Source organism: Lepisma saccharinum, chromosome 30, assembly GCF_977018435.1.
Source record: "Lepisma saccharinum chromosome 30, izLepSacc3.1, whole genome shotgun sequence".
Taxonomy (NCBI): domain Eukaryota; kingdom Metazoa; phylum Arthropoda; class Insecta; order Zygentoma; family Lepismatidae; genus Lepisma; species Lepisma saccharinum.
The window spans coordinates 8,393,968-8,415,336 of record NC_139258.1 but is presented as its reverse complement, the minus strand read 5'-3'; the positions used below and the strand labels follow the sequence as shown (position 1 = coordinate 8,415,336).

General features: G+C 39.3%; 1 protein-coding gene across 1 annotated transcript; it reads right to left on the bottom strand.

Annotated features, from left to right (window-relative positions):
• Window positions 1–896: 896 nt before the first annotated feature.
• On the bottom strand, window positions 897–2,741 carry LOC145981723 (glutamate receptor ionotropic, delta-2-like). Its single transcript, XM_083115132.1, has one exon. The coding sequence runs from the start codon at window positions 2,739–2,741 to the stop codon at window positions 897–899; it is 1,845 nt and encodes a 614-aa protein (XP_082971258.1).
• Between the last annotated feature and the right edge of the window lie 18,628 nt (window positions 2,742–21,369).

The window sequence follows — 21,369 nt, the reverse complement described above, 5'->3', positions numbered from 1 at the left end:
GGTCATAAGTGCCCCTTCCACTTTGCCGAGAGATGCCTCCGTGAGGAGCTAGACAACGCCGAAAACGTGTGAAAATGAACTTCACACCGCTGTACAGCCAGTACCAGTGAAGATAGAAAGGCGGAACAAAAAAGGAACACCAAAGTCGCCCATCCGAAAAACACCAGGCGGCAGCTGCGCAACGCATGTGCATGGGGTTCCACAAAGGAAATAGGAAACAATGAGAATTTGAACTTATTAAAACAAACATTAGTTTCATGGCTTGTAAATATCATGTCTATTACCTTTTATGGTAGAAGTGGGGTTTTACATGAGTGTTTCCACTTAATGTAGTTTCATTATGATGTAGTATTATACCATAAGAAAACTAAATTCATTCTAATTTCGTTCTAATTGTCTCATTTATTGTTTCTATATCTTAAGCTCTGAAGTATCCTACTTCATTTCTGAAATGAACATTAGGTTGATGATTATTTTTATGATATTTTATTTAGTCCTTGCATTCTTAAATAATCCTAGAAAGTAAACAATGTACATGGTGTCACACAGGTCATAGGCAAATAATGTTTTTTAAAACAGTAAGTGGTAATATTTTTATAAACTGAAACCATCTAACTGCCGAGTAAAGCTTGCTTTGTGGAAAAAAAAACATAAAAATGTTATTGTAAGACTGGAAAAGTCCCAAAGTCTAGTCTCAAAAGTGTCACACCAGTCACAAAATTGAGATGGCGGACGAATATTCTGTAATTATATAACTTTCATCAAGGACAATAAAATTACTTGATTTTATAAGAGTTACATATTTTAAGGTGATAAGAATGTAATTGAAAAATAAATATAAATTTGTCTGAATGTCACACCTGCCACAATGGAATTGGTCACATAGGACTTGTAACTTAAGAACGGTGCAGTATAATTTCGAGAATGAAGTTAATGCAACTAAAGATCAACCCAAATGCAAGCAGAAGAAATGCGCCCACTAAATCGTGAACGCTGAGCACAACTAGTTTTTTGTCCTTCCTGAAGCTGACAAGTCTCTCTGCTCTGTCCCTTACTCCTAGTACTGTATCTTTCCTCCATTTGCTGAGCAACCCTGCTTCGTTACAACTTGAAATCAACTTGTCAAAGGAATTGACGAAAGGAGAGTTACGCCTCATGAGGAAAACAGTAGGAAAGTGAACGATTTTCTGTGGGAGGATGTATATGAAGGGCTTGCCATAGGAGTCATACAGGAACATCTCGTACAGAAAATACTCTAATGCTGCAGCGTCGTAAACAAAAGCAAATCCCTTATCCAGTAATATTTTAGCCAGCAATTCTTGATGATCTTTTACTGATATCCAATTCCTTACAATCGTTTTTATGACGTCACTATTCCAGCTTGACAAGAAGTACCGTACAAGTTCAAACCCTCCATAAGGAATTTCTGAATTGACTAAACCTTCCATTGTGGAAACAAATGGAAACCTTTTCGGCTGGGTAAGAAATCCAAAGAGACATGCCTGATATCCAACGCTAAGAACAAGAGCGCAAAAGGTCCACAAGATAAACGTTGTGTTCATGATCAGTGTTCCAGGAATATCTCTAACCGACACACCGAGAGCAACAGAGAAGTTGAAGAGAAAGGGGGAGTTCAGTGCAAAGTTGCTTCTCCCTGTGTAGGTAACACGAGTGATCTTCATTAGGAAACTGAAGCACAGGTAAGACAATGCAAAGAGAATCCAAGGTAGAATTTGGAATGGGAACAAGACGCTCATCCATTTTGGATAGAAACGTGGATAAGGCATCACCCAGACGATTTCATAACTTCTTCTGGTGAGAATTGGGTCAAAGTCAAAGTAATAGCGACTGATCGGAACTGTGGAGTCAAACTGTCCTTCATACCCATCAGAAAATAACAGTGATATAGAACCAGTATATGTGCCATTTGGCAGCCTAGAAAATGCCATTTTGTTGATTGACGAATTGAAAAGGAATTTGGTTTGTAAACTGAAGTTCATGTGTTGTTCCATTGCGTTGAGGATCATCACGTTCTCTCCCCCCAACTTTAACTTACCACCATCAGAGTTTTTATGTACAACGACATATGGATTCATGGGACGAAGGACAACGTATATTGGGTGACCATGCAAATTTCTCAGCTTATCGGGATAAAAGTCTGAACCAACTAGGAATTCTCCCAAGCTCCATTCACCAACTTTAACTATTGTCTTTCCAGATCTAGAATCAGTTCCATCGAATGGAAAATAAGTGTACACGTGTACTCTATCTCTCTGAAGACTATTGGTTGGCTCCCTAACTCCCAATGAGGACGAAGCAACAGCAATTATATTATAAACACTCTCTCTATGCATTACTTCGAAAAACGTTTCTATGTCATTTGAAGTGTAGTTGCTTGTTACGATGGCCACCAAAATTTTAGCTCGGGAATTCCAAACAAAATATGACTTTACCCATTGAATGAAACTGTTAACATTATTCCAGTCTTCAAGTACAAACAGATAATCTATGGTGTCTTTGAAATACACATAACCAGGTACAGAAGTGCCCACATTATTTCCACCACCAACAGTAATAGTCAGTTCCTTTTCCGCTCTCAATATCATATGCGGCCATTGTTGATCCTTAATTAAAAATCCTGTGGAATATGCAGTTCCTTCTTCAGTCACGACAACTGAAGTTGAAGTAAGAAAATTCTTCTTCAAAATCTCCTTTACACAATCAAGAAGGTGGCTATCCATTTCGTTGAGTTGATCAATAAAATGGTTTTTACCTTCATGTATTCCCACAAACGTCAAACTTAAGAAAATTATCATAGCAGAAATCATCTTCGAATTTTGACTGCAAAGTAAAACAAACTCTAGTTAAAAGTTGTAATTACAATTTCGAAAAATATTTACAAGATAAACTTAAGATTCGGAATTATAACTAATGAGTGTGTTCACTTCATGTATGTTTAGTGGTATACTTGTATAAACGGACCGCCTAGAATAATTATTTAGCAATGACCTAGGTAGAGTAGATATGTGTAATGATACCTATGATAACAGTACAAAATTATTTGAAGTCTCATTGATTTTTTTCGATGCATGATTACTTACTTTGAATAACTATCTACAGATCATATCTTATTTCAGGATTCGTTCAAGAGTCTGTGGTGTTACAGGAAAGATTTCATGTTTCAAAATGCACTCAATTTTGATTAGAGTACAAAACAAATCTACCCCTTTCGTCTCTTAAATTATCCTAATATGTCATTTTCTGTTATGATTCGTATCAGAAATTTCTATCAACATCGAACAAAGAAATAAAAAATTACACGCAATCTTGAATCAATTGATAATTTTGAAGCGAATACGTTACGTTTGTTGCATCTATCTTTCTTGTGTGTAGTCTAAAATGACCAGGTATCCTAAATCAGCCAGGGCAGTTCCTTTCTTTTTTTATTATCTCTGCAGAGACAGTATGTAACATTGTTATTCGTACACGTAGAATTTCCGAGGAAAAATATTCATATCTACTAGTAAATATAATCATTTTCATATTTACCTGGAAATTAATGTTAATGAATGTTTCACCAACAAATGTCAATAAAAAATGTATGTTCAAAGTGTATAAACAGAGCATATAATTTTTGTGAAAAGAGAAAAACACGCTGTTTCATGCAACATTGTTATCGTAGAGGCAAGAGTTTCAATCTTCCTCGCATACAGCGCCACCGCTATTCGGGCGATTTCGTGCAGTTTGCAACTTCGTAACAAGTTTGAACATGCAGGCGCGCTCCCCGTCAAGCGGAATGCTGGCGTAGGTATTGTTGTAGGCCTATCGTCTATCTATCCGCGTGTTGAAAATGGGCAAGTTGAAGGACTTAGTTCCGATCTGAAGGATGTTATTATAAATTTGGCCCTTAGAGGTTATTCGTTAAGAAAAATTGGACAAACCGTCAATAAATCCCACTCCACAGTTCAATACATAGTAAACAAATTTAGAGAGGAAGGTTCAACTCAGAATTTGCCGAGAAAACCAAAAGGGCGATGGTTGAATGAACGTGATGAACGTTTTATTTTAAAAGAGTGCGATAAAACCCCGGACTAAGTTTTCCTCAGTTACGACCGTTAGTAGAAAATGTTGCTGTCAAGATGATGTCCGATCAAACTGTCCAACGTGCCTTACGGAAGCATGGATATCATGGTAGAATAACAGGAAAGAGGACGTATGTAAATAAGGTGAATCGCAGAAATAGATTTTCATTCGCGAAAGAGCACATCCACAAGGACCAGGAATTTTGGGATAGTGTCATATGGTCAGACGAGTCCAAGATTAATATATACGGGTCAGATGGGATAAATAGGGTCTGGATAAAATCAAATAAAGACAATGATCACATTAACACAGTTCCAACAGTTAAACACGGTGGTGGGTCATTGATGATTTGGTGCTGTATGTCGTCAAAAGGTGCTGGTACCATCCAGTTTATTGATGATATCATGGATGCATATGTCTATTTGGGCATATTGAAGAACAATGTAACGCAGAGTGCCCAAAAAATGGACATGCCGCCTATCTACAGATTCCAACATGACAATGACAGTAAGCATAAGGCGCGAGTTAACATGAATTGGCTAATATGAAATGTGCCCAAACTACTACAAACACCAGCTCAAAGTCCAGACTTAAATGCCATTGAGCATTTATGGGCAATTTTGAAGAGGCGAGTCCTTAAAGCAGGCGTCAAGTCGAAACAAGCGATGAAAACTGTTGTGCAAGCCGAGTGGAATAAAATAAGCTCTGAAACATGTCGAAAACTGGTTAATTCTATGAAGAACAGGTGTCAAGCAGTAATTGAAGCGAAAGGATACGCACCAAAGTATTAGAACTGTCAGTCAATTTGATCTGAATATACTTATTTATTTTATATTATTAAGTGTACGAATAGAAAGTTGTACAAAAAATGGCATGTTTCTCTTTCAGTTTCATTTAATTTATTATTGTCATTGGTTACACAGAATTTGAGTAAGATTTTATGTTCCTAATGATATTAGTTATTGAATTGTAAAGAAACAATTTCAAAAGAGAGTATTTCCTTTCAGATATTAAAGCATTTTCTTTGAAAATCCGTGTGTACGAATAAGAATGTTACATACTGTATTCTTTGAACGTAAAACAGTATGCCAAAATGTCCCACTTTGTGGCAATGACTTAAGATCTGTATACGATGTGTATATAAAGCAGTACGTAATGCCAGAAATATTGGGAAAATGGAAGCATTCAAAATCATTTAGCGATTGTTGATTGAAAATTATTTCACATTTCAGTGTGTCTTATTCTAATTTTCTTGAAATATTGCAATTTTATGTCTGTTATCCTTGAACTAATGCCCCCACTGAATGAGTGTTGTCGTACAAGGATCGTTTGTGGAGAAGACAAGAACGCTCTTTCAGTTCAAACTTGGATTAATAAGGTGAACTCTAATCGCAAGTGTCTAAACCTTTACAAAATGTTATTTGAAAATAAGTATGTATTGAATAAGATCCAATCCGCAGGAAAATATCGATGAATGAAAACTAATTCTAAATGACTGCTTTGTTGGAGTGCAGTGTATACCACTACAATATGTAAGTTACTTAAATAGCATTTATTTATTTATATTTCAAACATACGTATTTATGACGAACCAGTTTCTATACTAAAATGTGTACATATCGTCGTCCCGTTTTTCCTGTAGTAAAATATAAAAATGTCTCGGTTTGTTGTTTTAAAAATAATGTAACTTTAGTGTAGTCTCAAAGAAATGACATGTTAGATTCGGTTAGGCTCCAAACGTTTTTGAAACTCGCAACAAATGTCTAGCACTGCAACAAAATTACAAATGTACTGGTAGCTACAAATATTCAACTCCATAACAAGAGAGAGATGTAAAATGGCTGAAACCTCATAATGAAAACAATTATACTGATTATGAATCCTGTCGTATTTTGTGTGAATATGATATCATTCATAAACAATTACAAAGAAATAATACACGAACCTTGCTGTCCCTGACTGCAATGTTGTAACTAAATTGTTGGAATAAGGAAACTGCTTAAAACAATTCAGTTAGATTAATACATTAGTTGCAGTAAGAAAATCATCTTATACATTTTTCTTTAGATGGCAAATTCCATTTGCTATCCCTTTGCAATGCATATTACATTACACAAAATTATTTAGGGGCGAGACAAAACTAATGTCGATAGAACAATAAAGAGGATTACATATTTCTCGCAAATGAACTTCCTCGTAGAGAAGTTTTATTCTGATGAAGGGAATCGCCAATGTACGGAAAATGATAGCTAAAGTGATATTGAACATTAATAAAATTGGATTAAAAGTTTATATTGTCTCTTGAGACGAACAAAATGGGAATATATGAGTACGGAAAATGTAATTTGTAGGCTCTCCTATGTAAATGGGAATCTTCATGACATGGATCAGGCTACCTAACGTAAGACGGAATATTTTGGTCTCATTTCAAAATAATCAAATTGATATATGTGACTTTTATTATATACAGCACATCATGGGCCGATCTTCGTGGTGAGGTAGATATACGAATCCTGACCTGGACATGGGTGCACTTTGTGAGTGTCTCTTCACTCATCCTCATCGTCGCGATTAGCCAAGAGTTGTAGAAATGCGAAGCTAAATAGAATAGCGTAACAGTACGCCTTCTTTCCCTTACAAGGAGCGCCTCTGGGTTCGATTACTAGTCAGAGTCCCAAAATTTAGGATTTGACCCTGTATCTTGGAACTGTTATAAACAGAGGAAGAAGCAACGGACACTTCTTATCTAGAAAGGCAATGGGACCTTCCATATCGCAATCCCACCTGTCACTGACATAAATGTTTTCCTTGAAGGAAGCCCCGGAGACACAAACTGCCCGATTACCATCCCCTGAAATTCTCCTAATAGACAGAGAAAATTAAAAAATCTCTTAATCGGCCCTTTTTTAACGGTGAAAATGACCTTCTCTCATGTCCTTAGCAACCCGTCTTCACGACGCATTTTTTTTGCCCCCTTTGTTTGATACATTGTCATGGTACATTATTTCTCACAGATCAACACCACACAGATGACTCAACCCATGGTTAGAAAATGTGCCTCAAACAAGGGTGACATCTACATCAGAAGAAGATTCAGTCCAGATACAATGACTTTTCGAATTTCAAAATGTAAGTATCAGAATTTATTACAGAGGCAAGGTAGGAATTTGCGAAGAATGAAGGAAAACAATTATTTTTCAATTATCTTTAAAAATGTATAAGAAGTAAATGTTCCTCTTCAAATTTGGTGTCGCTATTGAAATTGTTAATGTAAAACGTCTAGCTATTTTGAAACTGACAGTATTTACCATGATTATTATTAAGAAAATAGAGAATATTTTGAGTATTTGTACAATGTTAGAGCACGTACACACATAACGTTGCGTTCTAAGCTTTTCAAATAACGGACCGTACTTATTCGTTTCCCTTACTTCAATAACACATGCTGACTTCTTCAAAGACATTAGGTGCATGGAGAAACCCAAGAAGTGATCGAAGGTCACACCAGCGAGCACACACGACGAGTGAGATTCATAGTTATATAGCAGGACGATTTAGAAGATTACGAGGAAACACAACCGGATAGTGTTGGTTGTACCCATGGACGTATTTAGGGTGGGTTCCAACGGGTCCAAACCCACACCTCCCTTAGATTTAGTAATATTACCAGATTATCTGTTCTATCCACTATGCACAGAGACTGGTTCGTAAAAAATTCTTCAGACTTATTTTATTCTCATAAATTACAATCGTGTAGAACGGGATACGAGTGAGAGAGAAATTAATCCCACACACCAGATGGGACTGGAAAGTAAATGTCTGCAATTTCCTGATAGTTTCCGACTTTCTCTGGAAAATACTCAGAAAAGTCTTGACATTTCACAAATTCTATAATGCCACATGTGATTTCTGCCCGAAGCAGCTGCTTGTGAACTTATAGCGCGAACATGATAATTTCATTAGAAGTTCCCGATATGGTTTGTTACCATTCAATATTTAAGTATTCCTCAGGTTCTAATTCTTTGATAATTTGAAATTTCCCAACTGTCGAAAGTCGATAAACAATTTTACACACTTTAGATCTGAATGGGAAACTTGTCCCTGTTGGAGATTGTAACTGCATCTGGGTTAGCTTCAGCTATTAGTACTTCCACTCTCTCTGGGTTGAGTGGGTGTGGATTTATAAGAAAAAATAGTTGGTTGCTGATGTAATGGGTCATAGAATTAAGGGGGTGAGCTTGATTGATAATTTCAGAGAAGGGTCCAAAAGCAATTTTTGTACATTTTAACCCTGGCTATTGCCCATTTCTGTGGAATTTCTGCGATATTGAGACTGTCAAATCAGTTATATTTTTTTCCACTCGTGTCTTCTCAAGGAAGCGGCCCCCCTTGGTTAGCACATCGTGGGTACCGGGTTCGAAACCCGAAATGGGCATGGGCATTTGTGGGTGTCCATTCATCAATTTCATCATGTCATCGCTATCCCGATCTTCGGAAAAGCCAAAAGTGGCACAAAAGGCGAAGTAAAATAATGCAAATCAATCAATCAATCTTCTCAAAGTAATTTGGTTGTAAAAATGCAGTGCAAGATAGGTAGGGAAGTACTGTAAGGTTCTCAAGTTGTTTGACACAAGATGTACCGAAAATGATCAATGCTCAGTAGGGTGACTTGTGAAATCGTATGCACTAATAATATAAACTTTATTGTTGGACCATTTTGAAATAGAAGTGAACCCAATTTTCTCAGAACACAGTCAACATTGAAAAATTGCAACAACTTATTCCAATATGAAATATCCATTCCTCATTCATTGAAACAGTGTGTCAAAATGTTTAATGGCCTGGTTGATATTTTTTACATTTTCAAATCTGAATGAAAAATGTGGTGTGGCAAACAGTAATTGTAAAGGCATGTTCAGGGTCTGCATCGTAGGCAGTAGAAAATTGTGACAAGCTCTTGTACTCAAATATGAGCAAATTGTTGGTGATCTTGGATACACTGCCAGTCTCATCTTCAACACCCGAGAGGATGTGTTTAACATTAAAGAGGTTGAAATAATGACCTCGGAATTCAACAGGAGATCCTCGACTAATCGACTCTGCAATGTTAAGTGTACATACATACGAATATTATAATAACACCGTTGCTGTTATTTTCAATTTTGGAGGAAAAGACTAATTCTAGCATTGTAATTCTTTTTTAAAGAGAAGCTGGGATTAGCTTTTTCAAAAACATTTTCCGCTGATTTTATGTAGATAAGTTAGAAGTTCGTAGATAGACTTCATTTAATAAATGTGTGACCTTTAATGTGGTGGCAGAGTGGATTTTGATAGCCAGATCATACCTAGGGACGCTATACGCTATAGAGAATCCCGGAATGGTATCATTTGTCCCGGTGTTCCGAATAATTTCTTCGGGATGCACAAATGTCCTGGTATCGGGTGGGAAAGAAGAAATGATTAAGAACCCTACCTTCCGAAACTTTTTTATATTTAAATGCGTGGACGTAATTTTAAAATGCTCATTTTACAAAATAATCTAACTCTACATTGCACCATCCTGTTTCCATAATACAAGAGTTAACGAGATACAGACGGTAATGCAAACATCTTTGACTTCACGATGGCGCCTCCGCTAACAGAGCTGAATTTCAGTTACGATTCTCTTCCATTGTATAGTAACCTGCTTACTATAAGGAGTTAGTGTTTGGGTGCCTGTGTGTTCAGTCCGCAGTTTTCAACTAAAGTTCCCACACAACATGTGATGTAAATGACAATTATATTGTATATACATACAACATTATCGGATCCAGCCCCCCCCCCCCCGCTCCCTAACAAGCTACCGGTCAGTAGTGTCCAGGATTTTTACTTACGAAATGTAGGAACCCTAATTGAACCAAAAGTTGAACCCCTCCCCTTTACGTGAGCTATACAGGGTGTTTCTAAAGGTCGTTTACAACGCTTGGGAGGTGATTCCTCACACGAAAACAAGCAAAAAGTCTAAGTTCCATTTTTACGACTGAGGCTTCGTTTCCGAGATAGGAGCCTCGCAAAAGGTGACAAAGTGAACGTCACACCTAACTGGGACGAATACTATCACAGATAGAGAGGCGGTTCCAAGGGAATCATAAAGGAATCGTATGTGCTCAGTCCGGAAGTCACTATGAAAAGTTCACTGCACGCATGCGCAATGGAGTCCTCAAAGGAATTGGGGATTTCCAGCAACAACAATGCATGGAAAAGGTATGTAACGCAGCAAGAAGGACCGTGACAATGAGAAATGCGTTCAAGACAACACATCCCGACCTCAAACATCAAAACATGACCACCGAACACAAAATCCGAAAAGTTGAGCACGGTTGCATACCCCAGTTACACGCGAGGAATGAACGAATCATGTCATGTGGCATACGAGAGACAGGAGGAGGGAAAGAAAAACACAATATCAGATGATTGCGACAACGTGTATTTTTACACGCGACAACTGCGTAATATCCCCCCCCCACACACACACGCAACAAACAACAAATGCTACAATATCTTACGCACATACAGTCCGTGTCACTGTACACCAACTGAAGATGTCACTTTCACCACACAAAGGGGGTGGGGAGCAATACCAAAAGTGTTCTCACTGGTATTTGCCGAGGGCAATAATCACAGACGGTTTTCAAAATGTCTGCCGTTTACTTCTACGCAGAGATGACAGCGACGAATCAAGGATTGTCGAGTACGAGCAAATAAGCCAGGTGTATCTGCTACCGTCGCGGCGGCGACGTTGATGCGAGCAACGAGGTCCTCAGCTGATGTGACGGGTGTGTCGTATACGAGGGTTTTCATTTCTCCCCAGAAGAAAAAATCGAGAGGGTTGAGATCTGGCGACCTCGGCACAGGCTCATCCCTACCAATGAACCTATTGCGAAACACGTCATGCAGGAAATGTCGTACATTACGATCGAAATGAGCTGGTGCACCATCGTGTTGGTACCACATTTCTTGCCGCAGTGCCAAAGGTACGGTCTCCAACAGTTCAGGCAGAACCTCACTAAGAAATGCATGATACGTGCGACCATTCAGGCGAACAGGGAGAATGTATGGTCCAATTAAATGATCATGTACTATCCCGCACCACACATTCACTGAAAACCTGTGCTGGTGATGGGCCACAAAAAGTGCATGTGGGTTGTCAAAGTCCCATACATGACTGTTTCTACTATTTGTAACGTTTGCATTATTTTTGCTTTACAAACATTACATATTCAAAAAAAAAGTGAAGAGAAAGCGACGTTCCCTTTTTTTTTATCCATCGGAGGTCGCTTTACCTCACGATGACTTCTGGTGCTGCCTCTAGCGGCGATTTCGGCCGCACTGGGCTGCTTGTAAAATAGCCTGCCCCAGTCAGTCGGCGTGTGCGTTCTGCCTCTTGCAGCTACTTCCTACTCTCGCTCCGAACGGCAGGTGCCTGACCTTGGGCACGACGTCTAATCCATCGTCGGCAAGAGATACAACTCCACCACTGTTTCCTGAAGTGAAGCCTGCCATTTTTCCACCGTTAACACGTAGAAGCCTGTCGAACGAGTATAGTGGAAGGAAGGCGTGGGTCTTGGTGTGTATTGAACGTTAGTGGAGGTATGTACAAAAACAATCTCTTTGACCGTGATATGGGAATGGTGATTACATCTTGCGATCTTGCCGTTCGCTGATAACGATTGATAATTTGCTTTGACTTTTATGGAACCTTGAGTAACGAATTCTATAAAGCGAACACTGGTTCTCCTTCAGTTGTCCCCCCCCCTTTTTGTCTTTTTTGTTGCTCTCGGCGAACTTTCTGATAAGTGTTTGAAACCAATGCATATATTGGTGAGTGCGCGCTAAACAAAGAGAAAAAGGAGCCAAGCGAAGAAGGCGTGCATATGCACGCATGAACTTGTACTATATGTTGTTGACGCGTTTTATAATCTGATATTCTTAAAGAATCCCACGCAAAACGCAACTAGCTGCATAATTGAACTATTTAATAAAGTTTATTCACGCACAGGCAGCGTATAAAGACTGACAGTGAAGCATATCATTTTTGATCGCCCAAAGTTGTGTCAGTGAGGTTAAATGCGCGCACGTGCGCACTTGATAGTTATACTAGCAGAAAATTGCGATTCTTGCCGTCTTACCCCAATTTTCTATCTCGTAGTTTAATAACCTCCCTGTCCGCCTTTTGGTAGCACTACCGATGCAATAATATAAAACAAACAATAATAAAACAGGCAGCTGGTGTAATTTAACAAAAAGTAAGGTAATTTGATTAAGCACAAAAGAGAGAGGCATTTGATTAAGCATAAAAAAGAGGCATTTGATTAAGCTTAAGAGAGGCATTTGATTAAGTATAAAAGAGAGGCATTTTATTAAGCATAAAAAGGAGAGGCATTTTTGGGTTTAAACAAAAGAAGTAGCGGATACGCTATATTTTTGCAAATTGCACTTTCAAGGTAAATTATATACACGTATTGGTACACGTCAACTATTCGTGGTGTCTCGCTTCGTCAAAGAATAAGGTTGTGATTTACACTGTATTTTAGGTGCATGCTCGTGGTTTGTTAACAAAAAAAAAGAAATGGAAGTTACACGAGAAGATTAAAATAGCGCGCAGGACGCGCAGGTTATTGTTAAAGTCACATTGATTGTTAAAATTGATTCCCAACTTTAGTTGTTGGAGATTGTGCATACTCGCAAAGTGTATTGTTTCAGAACTTTGAATATATATATATATATACGTTAAAATTGAATTGTGGAGATCATTTAATTTTGCCTTGGTTACATGCACTAAAAATAGTAAGATTTACAAAAAGGTGGGACTGGTTGAAAACCCAATTGAAGTTAATTTTAAAGAACAATTATTGGAGTACGCATTTGGCAACGTTGGAAAAGGAGAAAGGATATTACGTCGGGAGAACGTAACCGTTGAATATAGATTACAGCGGAGAAGGCAACCACTGCTATCCGCTGGCGAATCCCTTCGAAACTATTGCATAATTGAGCATAATTTATAAGTTTCTTTATTCCAGGGTCCCCTTTTTGTATCGTGCTTCTTGTGCTTGCTTCCCGTAAACTCTCGCAGCACGGTGCAGGAAGTACGACACAAGAAGATAAATGTTTGTGGCGTGAAGTGTGGACGTTAAGATTATTATTTACCTTGAACGCGATCGCAGCCCAGTCGTTTCCAATTAATCAATTTGTGCGATCGCGTTTGGCCACACACGCCACGTCACAAATTTTGGTACCAGAGCATCGGTTTTTTTTTGATTCATTGCGGCATCATTACTGTTGTTATTATATAACCTGACAATTTTTTTTCCCTCCCCATTGTCTTTTTGACCCCCCCTTTTTTTTGGGTAATTGATTTTTTCTTTTCAGGTCTCTCTTTTTCCTACACATATATTGTTTTTTACTACTCAATCTTTTGTGCAATTTGTAACGGGGTGCAGTTCAAAATTAGCAGCACGGACTTTTTTTTTCGATCTAAGCAACCAATATTGTACCTTTCGTTACAATCGTAACGTAATTTTTTTTTCCCTTTCCTTCAGTTGTCCCCCCCCCTTTTTTCTTTGGATCTTTCATCGTTCTGATTTTTTTTTCCAATATTCTTCTTTTTTTACAGATATTTTTGGGGGTTCTATTTCTGTGTGTTTACATATTTCACTAGTTTTTTTTCTGGGATAGCGAGATGACTTTTGATATTCCGCCTCCCTATGCACCGTCCCCTTTACCTCCACCCTCACCTTCAACTTTGGATTTTGTTAGTAGCTTATTGTTACCCCAGCAATATACTCCCGTGCGTGACTTTGTACGTTTTAATACCTTCAAATTCCTTTTTACGGATTTGCCTTTGTTACATGGACGGGATATCCATCTTTTGTTTAATTTTATGTTTAGACTCCATAAGATTGTTAATTTGGAACTGCTCGATGTTGAGTCTGTTTTGTTATGGGCCCTACAGTATACCTTACCCCCACTTCGAGAGATTTGGATGGAAGGTCTCTTACAGAAGTTGCCCTGGCATTTATTCAAGTTAATGGTTTGGAATCGATTGGTTCCCTATTCCTTATTGTTGCCCTTCCAGAATGAGGTTTTACATCGGGTGCAGCAACCCGGAGAAAGTTTATATTCCTTCGTTCGCGATATCTTTGATGCTTGTCAGACCCTCCCGGTGGAATGGTCTGAAGCTCAGTTGATAAGCACGATCATTGAGGGTATCAATTTTCCAGCTCGCGCGTTACTTTTGGGGCATTCTTGTCCTCAAACTGTTGGGGATTTACTCCTTTTGGCACAAAATATCTGGCAGTCGGAATTGAAATGGAATCTCCAGCGACAACCTGACATTGTGACCTTTCCGGCTCATTCGCCTTTGGCGGACGATTCCGCGGATTGCGATACTTCGTCCCATGATCCTCCTTCAGTTCAATCATGTATGCCCGCGGTAGCGTCTTTAACGCAGCCAGATTCCGGTTCCAATTTACATTTGCCTTCTAGCACAATGCAGGTGGAAACACCTCCTGTTTCGTTACACGCTGAATATCCATTTTTGTTTGAAGGTCATTCAACACCCACAATGCGGGTGCTCCTTAATCAACAGCCTGTTTTGGCGTTACTGGATACCGCTGCATCGATATCTATAATTTCTTCTTCCTTGCTCAATACCCTTAAAGGTTCTTTTCCCATTTTTTCTGACCAATCCATCGAATTGAGAGATGTTACTAATCATTCCTTTTCCTTATCCTCCTTTTGTTATCTACCTTTGCGACTCGACCGACTTACTTGGCAATGGCGCTTTTGGGTGTCGGATGCTCTCCCCTTTTCAGTAATTTTGGGCACGGATTTTTTGGTCCATACCAAGGCGACCATTTCTTTTGAGACGCAACTTTTATCCTTTCCTTTTTATCAGGAGGGTGTACCTATTGCTTTCCCTGATCTTACTCAGATACCTATCTCCGAGGCCCCTTTGGGTTACTCCTCGAGTTCGCCGGAAACTTCACATGTGTCCGTCATTACCGATTCTCCTCCTGTTCACTTAGATAACCAATCCTTGCAATCATTGTTACTTCAATTCCAGGATGTGGTTACGGAAAAGGTTGGTACCTGCACTTTGGATCCGGTTTCGATACCTGTAATTTCAGATATCCCCTTTCGATCAAAACCCTTCCAACTTAATCCTGTTCAAACGGACATAATGAGGAAACAGATTGAAGAGTTGCAGGCTCAGCACATCATAGAGCCCTGCCGGTCATCTTACTCCAGCCCCGCCTTTCTGGTTCCCAAAAAGAACGGTACTCACCGCCTAGTATGCTCATACAAGAACCTGAACCGCCTGATTGCGTATGATCAATTTCCACAACCGCGCATAGACTTATTGTTTCAACATCTCCAATCAGCGGCGGTATTTTCTTGTTTGGATCTCTGCCAGTCGTTCCATCAGATACGGTTAGATGAGAGAAGTAAAGACTTGACAGCATTTGTCACTTCCTTTGGCCAGTATCGATATACTCGCGTTCCGTTCGGCATCAATCTTGGAACTCAGATATTGTCAAGAGTTCTTGATGAGGTGTTGGGGAAGTTTAAATATAAGTTCCTTTTGACCTATGCAGATGATTTATTGATATATTCACCTGACGAATCGTCTCATATGGAACATCTTAGAGAGGTCCTTCAGGTTTTGCGATCGGCTGGTCTTACTGTTAACCCGGATAAATCTATTTGGATGGCGTCAGAAATTAAGTACCTCGGCTATATTGTTCGTAAGGGCCAGATGGTTATGGATCCGGATCGGATTTCAGCCATCCAGGATATTCCGGCTCCTAAAAGCCAGAAGGGTGTTTCTCAGGTCATGGGTTTACTCTCATATTATTCCCGGTTTCTTCCCCAATTCGCCGATCGTACGTCTTTTCTGACAGACAAGCGGAAGAAAGACACTACCTTTGTGTGGACTGCTGAGGATCAAATTCGTTTTGACAATTTGAAAGCTGCATTTATTGAACATACGGTTCTGGCTTTGCCTGATTTTACAAAGGAGTTTGTTCTTCAAACGGATGCTTCCAGTTTGGCACTGGGTGCTACCTTAAACCAACGTGAAGTAGATGGCTCCTTGCGTCCCATTGCATTCGCATCGCGAAAGCGTACGACTTTGGAACGTAAACAATCCATATATGAAGCGGAGTGTTGTGCTGTGGTGTTTGGCTTCAAGAAATTTGAAACATATTTAACTTCTAAACACTTTGTTCTACAAACAGATAATCAGGCTCTATCTTGGTTGTTAAAACATCCTGAACAATTTGGTAAGTTTGGTCGATGGCTTTTGTATTTGTCTCGTTTCTCTTACCATGTAGAACACATTTCTTCTGCTAAAAATCCGGTGGCCGACTGTCTTTCACGCATCCATTCTTCTGATGATTTTATGGTGACATCTCCGTCTTGTACCAGTTTGGCTTGTGCGGCTCCCAAATTCAACATCATTCCCTTTAATAAATCAGATATTGCGGTTCTGCAAGGTCAGGATCCAGATTTGTCTCTTATTATTACGCAGTTGAAGGATAATCAACAGGTTAAGCATTATCATTTGCATCATGATCTGTTGATTTGGCAGCCGCCTCGTTCTACTTCTTCTTTAGTTGTTGTTCCTCACGTGCTTCGACATTTATTATGTCGTTATTATCATGACACTCCTGTTGGTGGTGCGCATTTAGGCATCAATAAAACCATCAAGAAAATAGCGACGCTTTTCTGGTGGCCTACTTATTTCTCTGATATCCGCAAATATGTCCGTTCATGTGACATTTGTCAGAGGGCCAAACTAGCTGTCCGTAAACCTCCTGGCCTTTTATCTTCTGAGGTTATACGACACCCTTGGCGTCGATTATATATCGATTTGGTTGGTCCTCTTGTTCGTTCCACTAAGGGTAATGTGTACATTTTGGTGGTGGTGGATGCCTTTTCCAAGTGGGTGTCCCTGTTTCCGCTCAGGTCGGCTACATCCCATCATATTATTGACAAGCTACGCACCTTGTTTTTGTTGTTTGGTGCTCCATGTGAGTTGGTCTCGGATAACGCTTCCTATTTTCGTTCTAACCTCTTTAATAATTTTCTATTCGAGTCAAATATTCGTCATATTTACACTAGTGCTTATTACCCCAATCCTTCCTTAGCGGAGAGATTTATACGGAACCTTAAGGCTTCATTAATTTGTTACCATTCCAAGGATCATTCCAAATGGGACACTCATCTGGAAAGCATAGCTTTTGCCTTCAACACCGCCCAGCATGATAGCACTCATACATCTCCATCTAAAATTATTTTGGGTCGAGACATAGACGGCCCGATGAATTTTTTTTGGGAGTTACAAACTGATTCCGAATTGGCAGCTCCTCCTTCGCCGGAGCGGGAACAGCGCTGGGGAGAGGCCTACCAACATCTCTTAAAGTCTTGGCGTTCTCGCCAACTTAAATATGATCCTTCCAGATCCCAGGTTTCTTTGAAACCAGGTGATATGGTACTTTATCGTACCTTTCCCCAGAGCAATGCATTGCTTCACATATCTTCGAAGCTTCAAGAGCGTTGGTTGGGTCCGGCCCAGGTGTTTAAAATGCTGGGTCCGGTTACCGCCATGCTGGTCGACCCTGACACTCAGCAAATCGTCCGTAAGGTTCACGTCTCTCATGTTAAGCCGTATGTTATTCGTGACGAGGAGGTTGTTCCGCAATCGGTCGATTTAGCGGATTCAGATGTTGCTGTTACGCTTCAATCTTCCCCGCGTTCTTCTTAGAGCTTCCCTTTCGGTTCATAACTGGCTTTGCTATCCTTAAGTGGTAGTGTTTGGTTCACCCGATGTATATCCTAGCTCTTTTTCTTGGATAAATCTTGTATATATGTATATCGTGTATTTTGTTCCCAAAGTTATTGTTATACACTCAGGTATTATTCTTAAAATTAAGGCTTTTTGTGTATTTATGAATGATTTTATTCATTCTGTGTAATGGTGTTTGTTAATACTGCTCATTATGCTCTCTTGAATTTTGACTCTGTATATGTTGTCTATCCTATGATGATATCTGCCTTTTGCATCTTTGTGATAGTGCTACCTTCCTTTTCCCTGTTGTAGTAATTTCCCTCCTCTTCTTTTCTATTTCTTATTTCTTCCTTCCTTCTTTTCTAGTTTTTGATTCCTGGTTTTTTTTCTTTTCTATGTTTTTACTCCTACGAGGACGTGAGATACTACTGGTGCTCTTTTGGAAAATGGTTCAGTGTTACAACTCACTTTACAATTCGGCGTAGCCCTTTTCGTGCATGCATAGGAATGACAACGTAGCAGACATGTTTTAGTCAGGAGAGAGTTGAATTTGGTGGTTATACGTCAAAACATCGACGTAAAAACATCGACAACAAAAACATCGCCTACATTTCATCGACAGTACAAAACATCGACAGTACAAAACATCGACAACAAAAACATCGACGGTAAAAACATCGACGGCCAAAACATCGACGACAAAAACATCGACAGTACAAAACATCGACACCAAAAACATCGACGACAAAAACATCGACGGCAAAAACGTCGACGGCAAAAACATCGACGGCAAAAACATCGACACCAAAAACATCGACGCCGAAAACATCGACGGTAAAAACATCGACGGCAAAAGCATCGACGGCAAAAACATCGACGCCAAAAACATCGACAGCAAAACATCGACACCAAAAACATCGACGCCAAAAACATCGACGCCAAAAACATCGACACCAAAAGAATCGACGGGAAAAACGTCGACGGGAAAAACATCGACAGCAAAAACATCGACACCAAAAACATCGACGCCAAAAACATCGACGGCAAAAACATCGACAGCAAAAACAGACACCAATAACATCGACGGCAAAAAACATCGACACCAAAAACATCGACAGCAAAAACATCGACACCAAAAGAATCGACGGCAAAAACATCGACAGCAAAAACATCGACCCCAAAAACCGCTATTTTTTTGTCATTAAAACTGTTAATTTATAATGCAGTCATGTTTTATTATTATTGGAGGAAGGCGGAAAGTAGGAGGAGCAGAGTAGAAAGATGGGGGTGAGTAATAGGGTGGAAAGTAGATCGGTGCTAAAACTTCAACTCGCCCAGGTGAAATTTATATCTTGATTCGCTTCATGAATAGGATTTAGTGTTATGATAATAGCATCATGAAGCTACAGCTCTTCTTTGTTTCGACCAAACATGCCTACATTGGTCGATCTTGTTTTTAGATTTCTTATCAGCCATGGTTGTTGTGCAAGAGCGGTATTTTCATTGATTCGATAATTTCGGGCTGCACGCGCACCTTCTGACATCAAAACAATATTATTATTAGCACCTGATTCTTGCCCCAAAGCTCAAACAATGGAATCGTAAACAATGCGAAGTGTCATGTTTCCTTCTGCTGCTTTTAACTTCATAGACGGGATAGTTGTATGCTCGTTATATTGTGGATGTGGAAGAAATGTTCCTTTATGACTATGGTACGAACCGACTGAGGGCCCCTTTGCTTTACCTCCCCCGCCCACCTTCACACAGGAGACCCCTTGTGACAGCGACTGGACAGAAGCCTTCAAAACATCGTCTCTCACAAACATCAGGGTTTATCTGTAACTGATATCAATTCTACCAGTCACACCAGAAGGGTTTCTAGAATTTTTGTCACAAATGTAGATTGTGCATGAAGGGTTTTTAACAAACAACGTGTTTTATTTTTTAAAATACACAGCCTTATATGAACTTAAGAAAATGAGGAGAATAATTTAGCTGTAATTTTTTGCTAGTAGTTTGTGTTAGACATAAATATACAGGTTGTCGCCATACACATAGGCGGATCTAGAACTTGTTTCTGAAATGATGTCCTCCTGCATCCACATATTTATAAGAAATTTTCACTAACACGTATCAGTTCCTCTTTCGAAATTGCTTCAATTTATTTCTTCATATTTTCTTTCAATTCTTCTGATATATGGCTTCCGGTATAAAACTCGCCACGATGACGTTAGAAATATGTCTTTCTTGTGCAAGGCGTCTGAGAGATTTCTGAGGAGTATGTTTCAATCATGTTCCAACGTTGTCTGTTTTATCCTCAGTAAGCACGTGCCGTTTTACCTTAACAAGAGCAGACCCCATTTTCCTAAATTTGTTCACAAGTAACAGATCACTGTCTCTGTGTGAAACAGAAACATCTGGTAATTCTGCTGCAATACGCATTCTAACTTCACTACAAGAATTCGTAATGACGTAAGAGTCATATATAAAAATTCCTTGTTTAAAATTGTACGGATAGCGTGGCATTATTAGACTGCAGAAAGAACTGGTAATACGTAAACTAAAACAAAACAATCTAAAACACTTGTTAACAATTTAACACTTCACAAACACGTGCAAACTGGACAACAGCTGTCTGGATACTGAAGCACGGACGTGTCCAATGTCAAGGTCAGCATACAGTTGTGGGTTTAAATGCCGGCAGATGTGCTCTTACTTTCCGACGCGCTAGCCGCCGCCCAACGGCCACCTCGGCCGTGAAAGGCAGTGTATACGTATATCCTTATCACTAAAAATTCCGAGAGAGAGAAATACGACGTTATGAAATCAAGGAGTTAACAAACTATGAATTAGAAATATTAAAATTGAGTTCCACACCTAGGTAGTCTGGCAATAAGACTGTTGCCTTGTAACCAAGTGTACCCGTGTTCCATCCCTCGTGGGGGTACATTTCATTAAGTGGCTCGAATTCCACTATAAAATACTGCAATTTGTGCAAGAGTCAGCACGATTGGGTAAGTTAATGCTCTTCGGAGTCTTAGGAGTATGCCTACATTCCCCAAGCGTGCTGATTTTTGCACCGTATTGCAGTATTAATTGGTTGGATTTATATTAACCTCATTTCTGAGGTCAGAAAATAATTTGTGCACTGTCATAGTAGGCCATTTCGATTCCAGCATGTGAAAGCAGAAGAGCTACATGTGAAGAGAATATTAAAATTATGATTTATTAATTTCTAAATTAAAGGAAAGCTTTATTAAGGACACTAAGTGATGTGTTAATTGGATTTGGCCGTTTCAATTCAGAAAGTTCCGAATTTATGAACTACGGAAAGCTACAATCTTCCGCCGCTCACTACTGTTGTGATATGGAAGGGAATTAGAAATAAGAACCCTTCAGCAACTGCCTGCAATGGTTGAAACGTTCGAAATTGCCTTTAACGAACTTTATAAGCT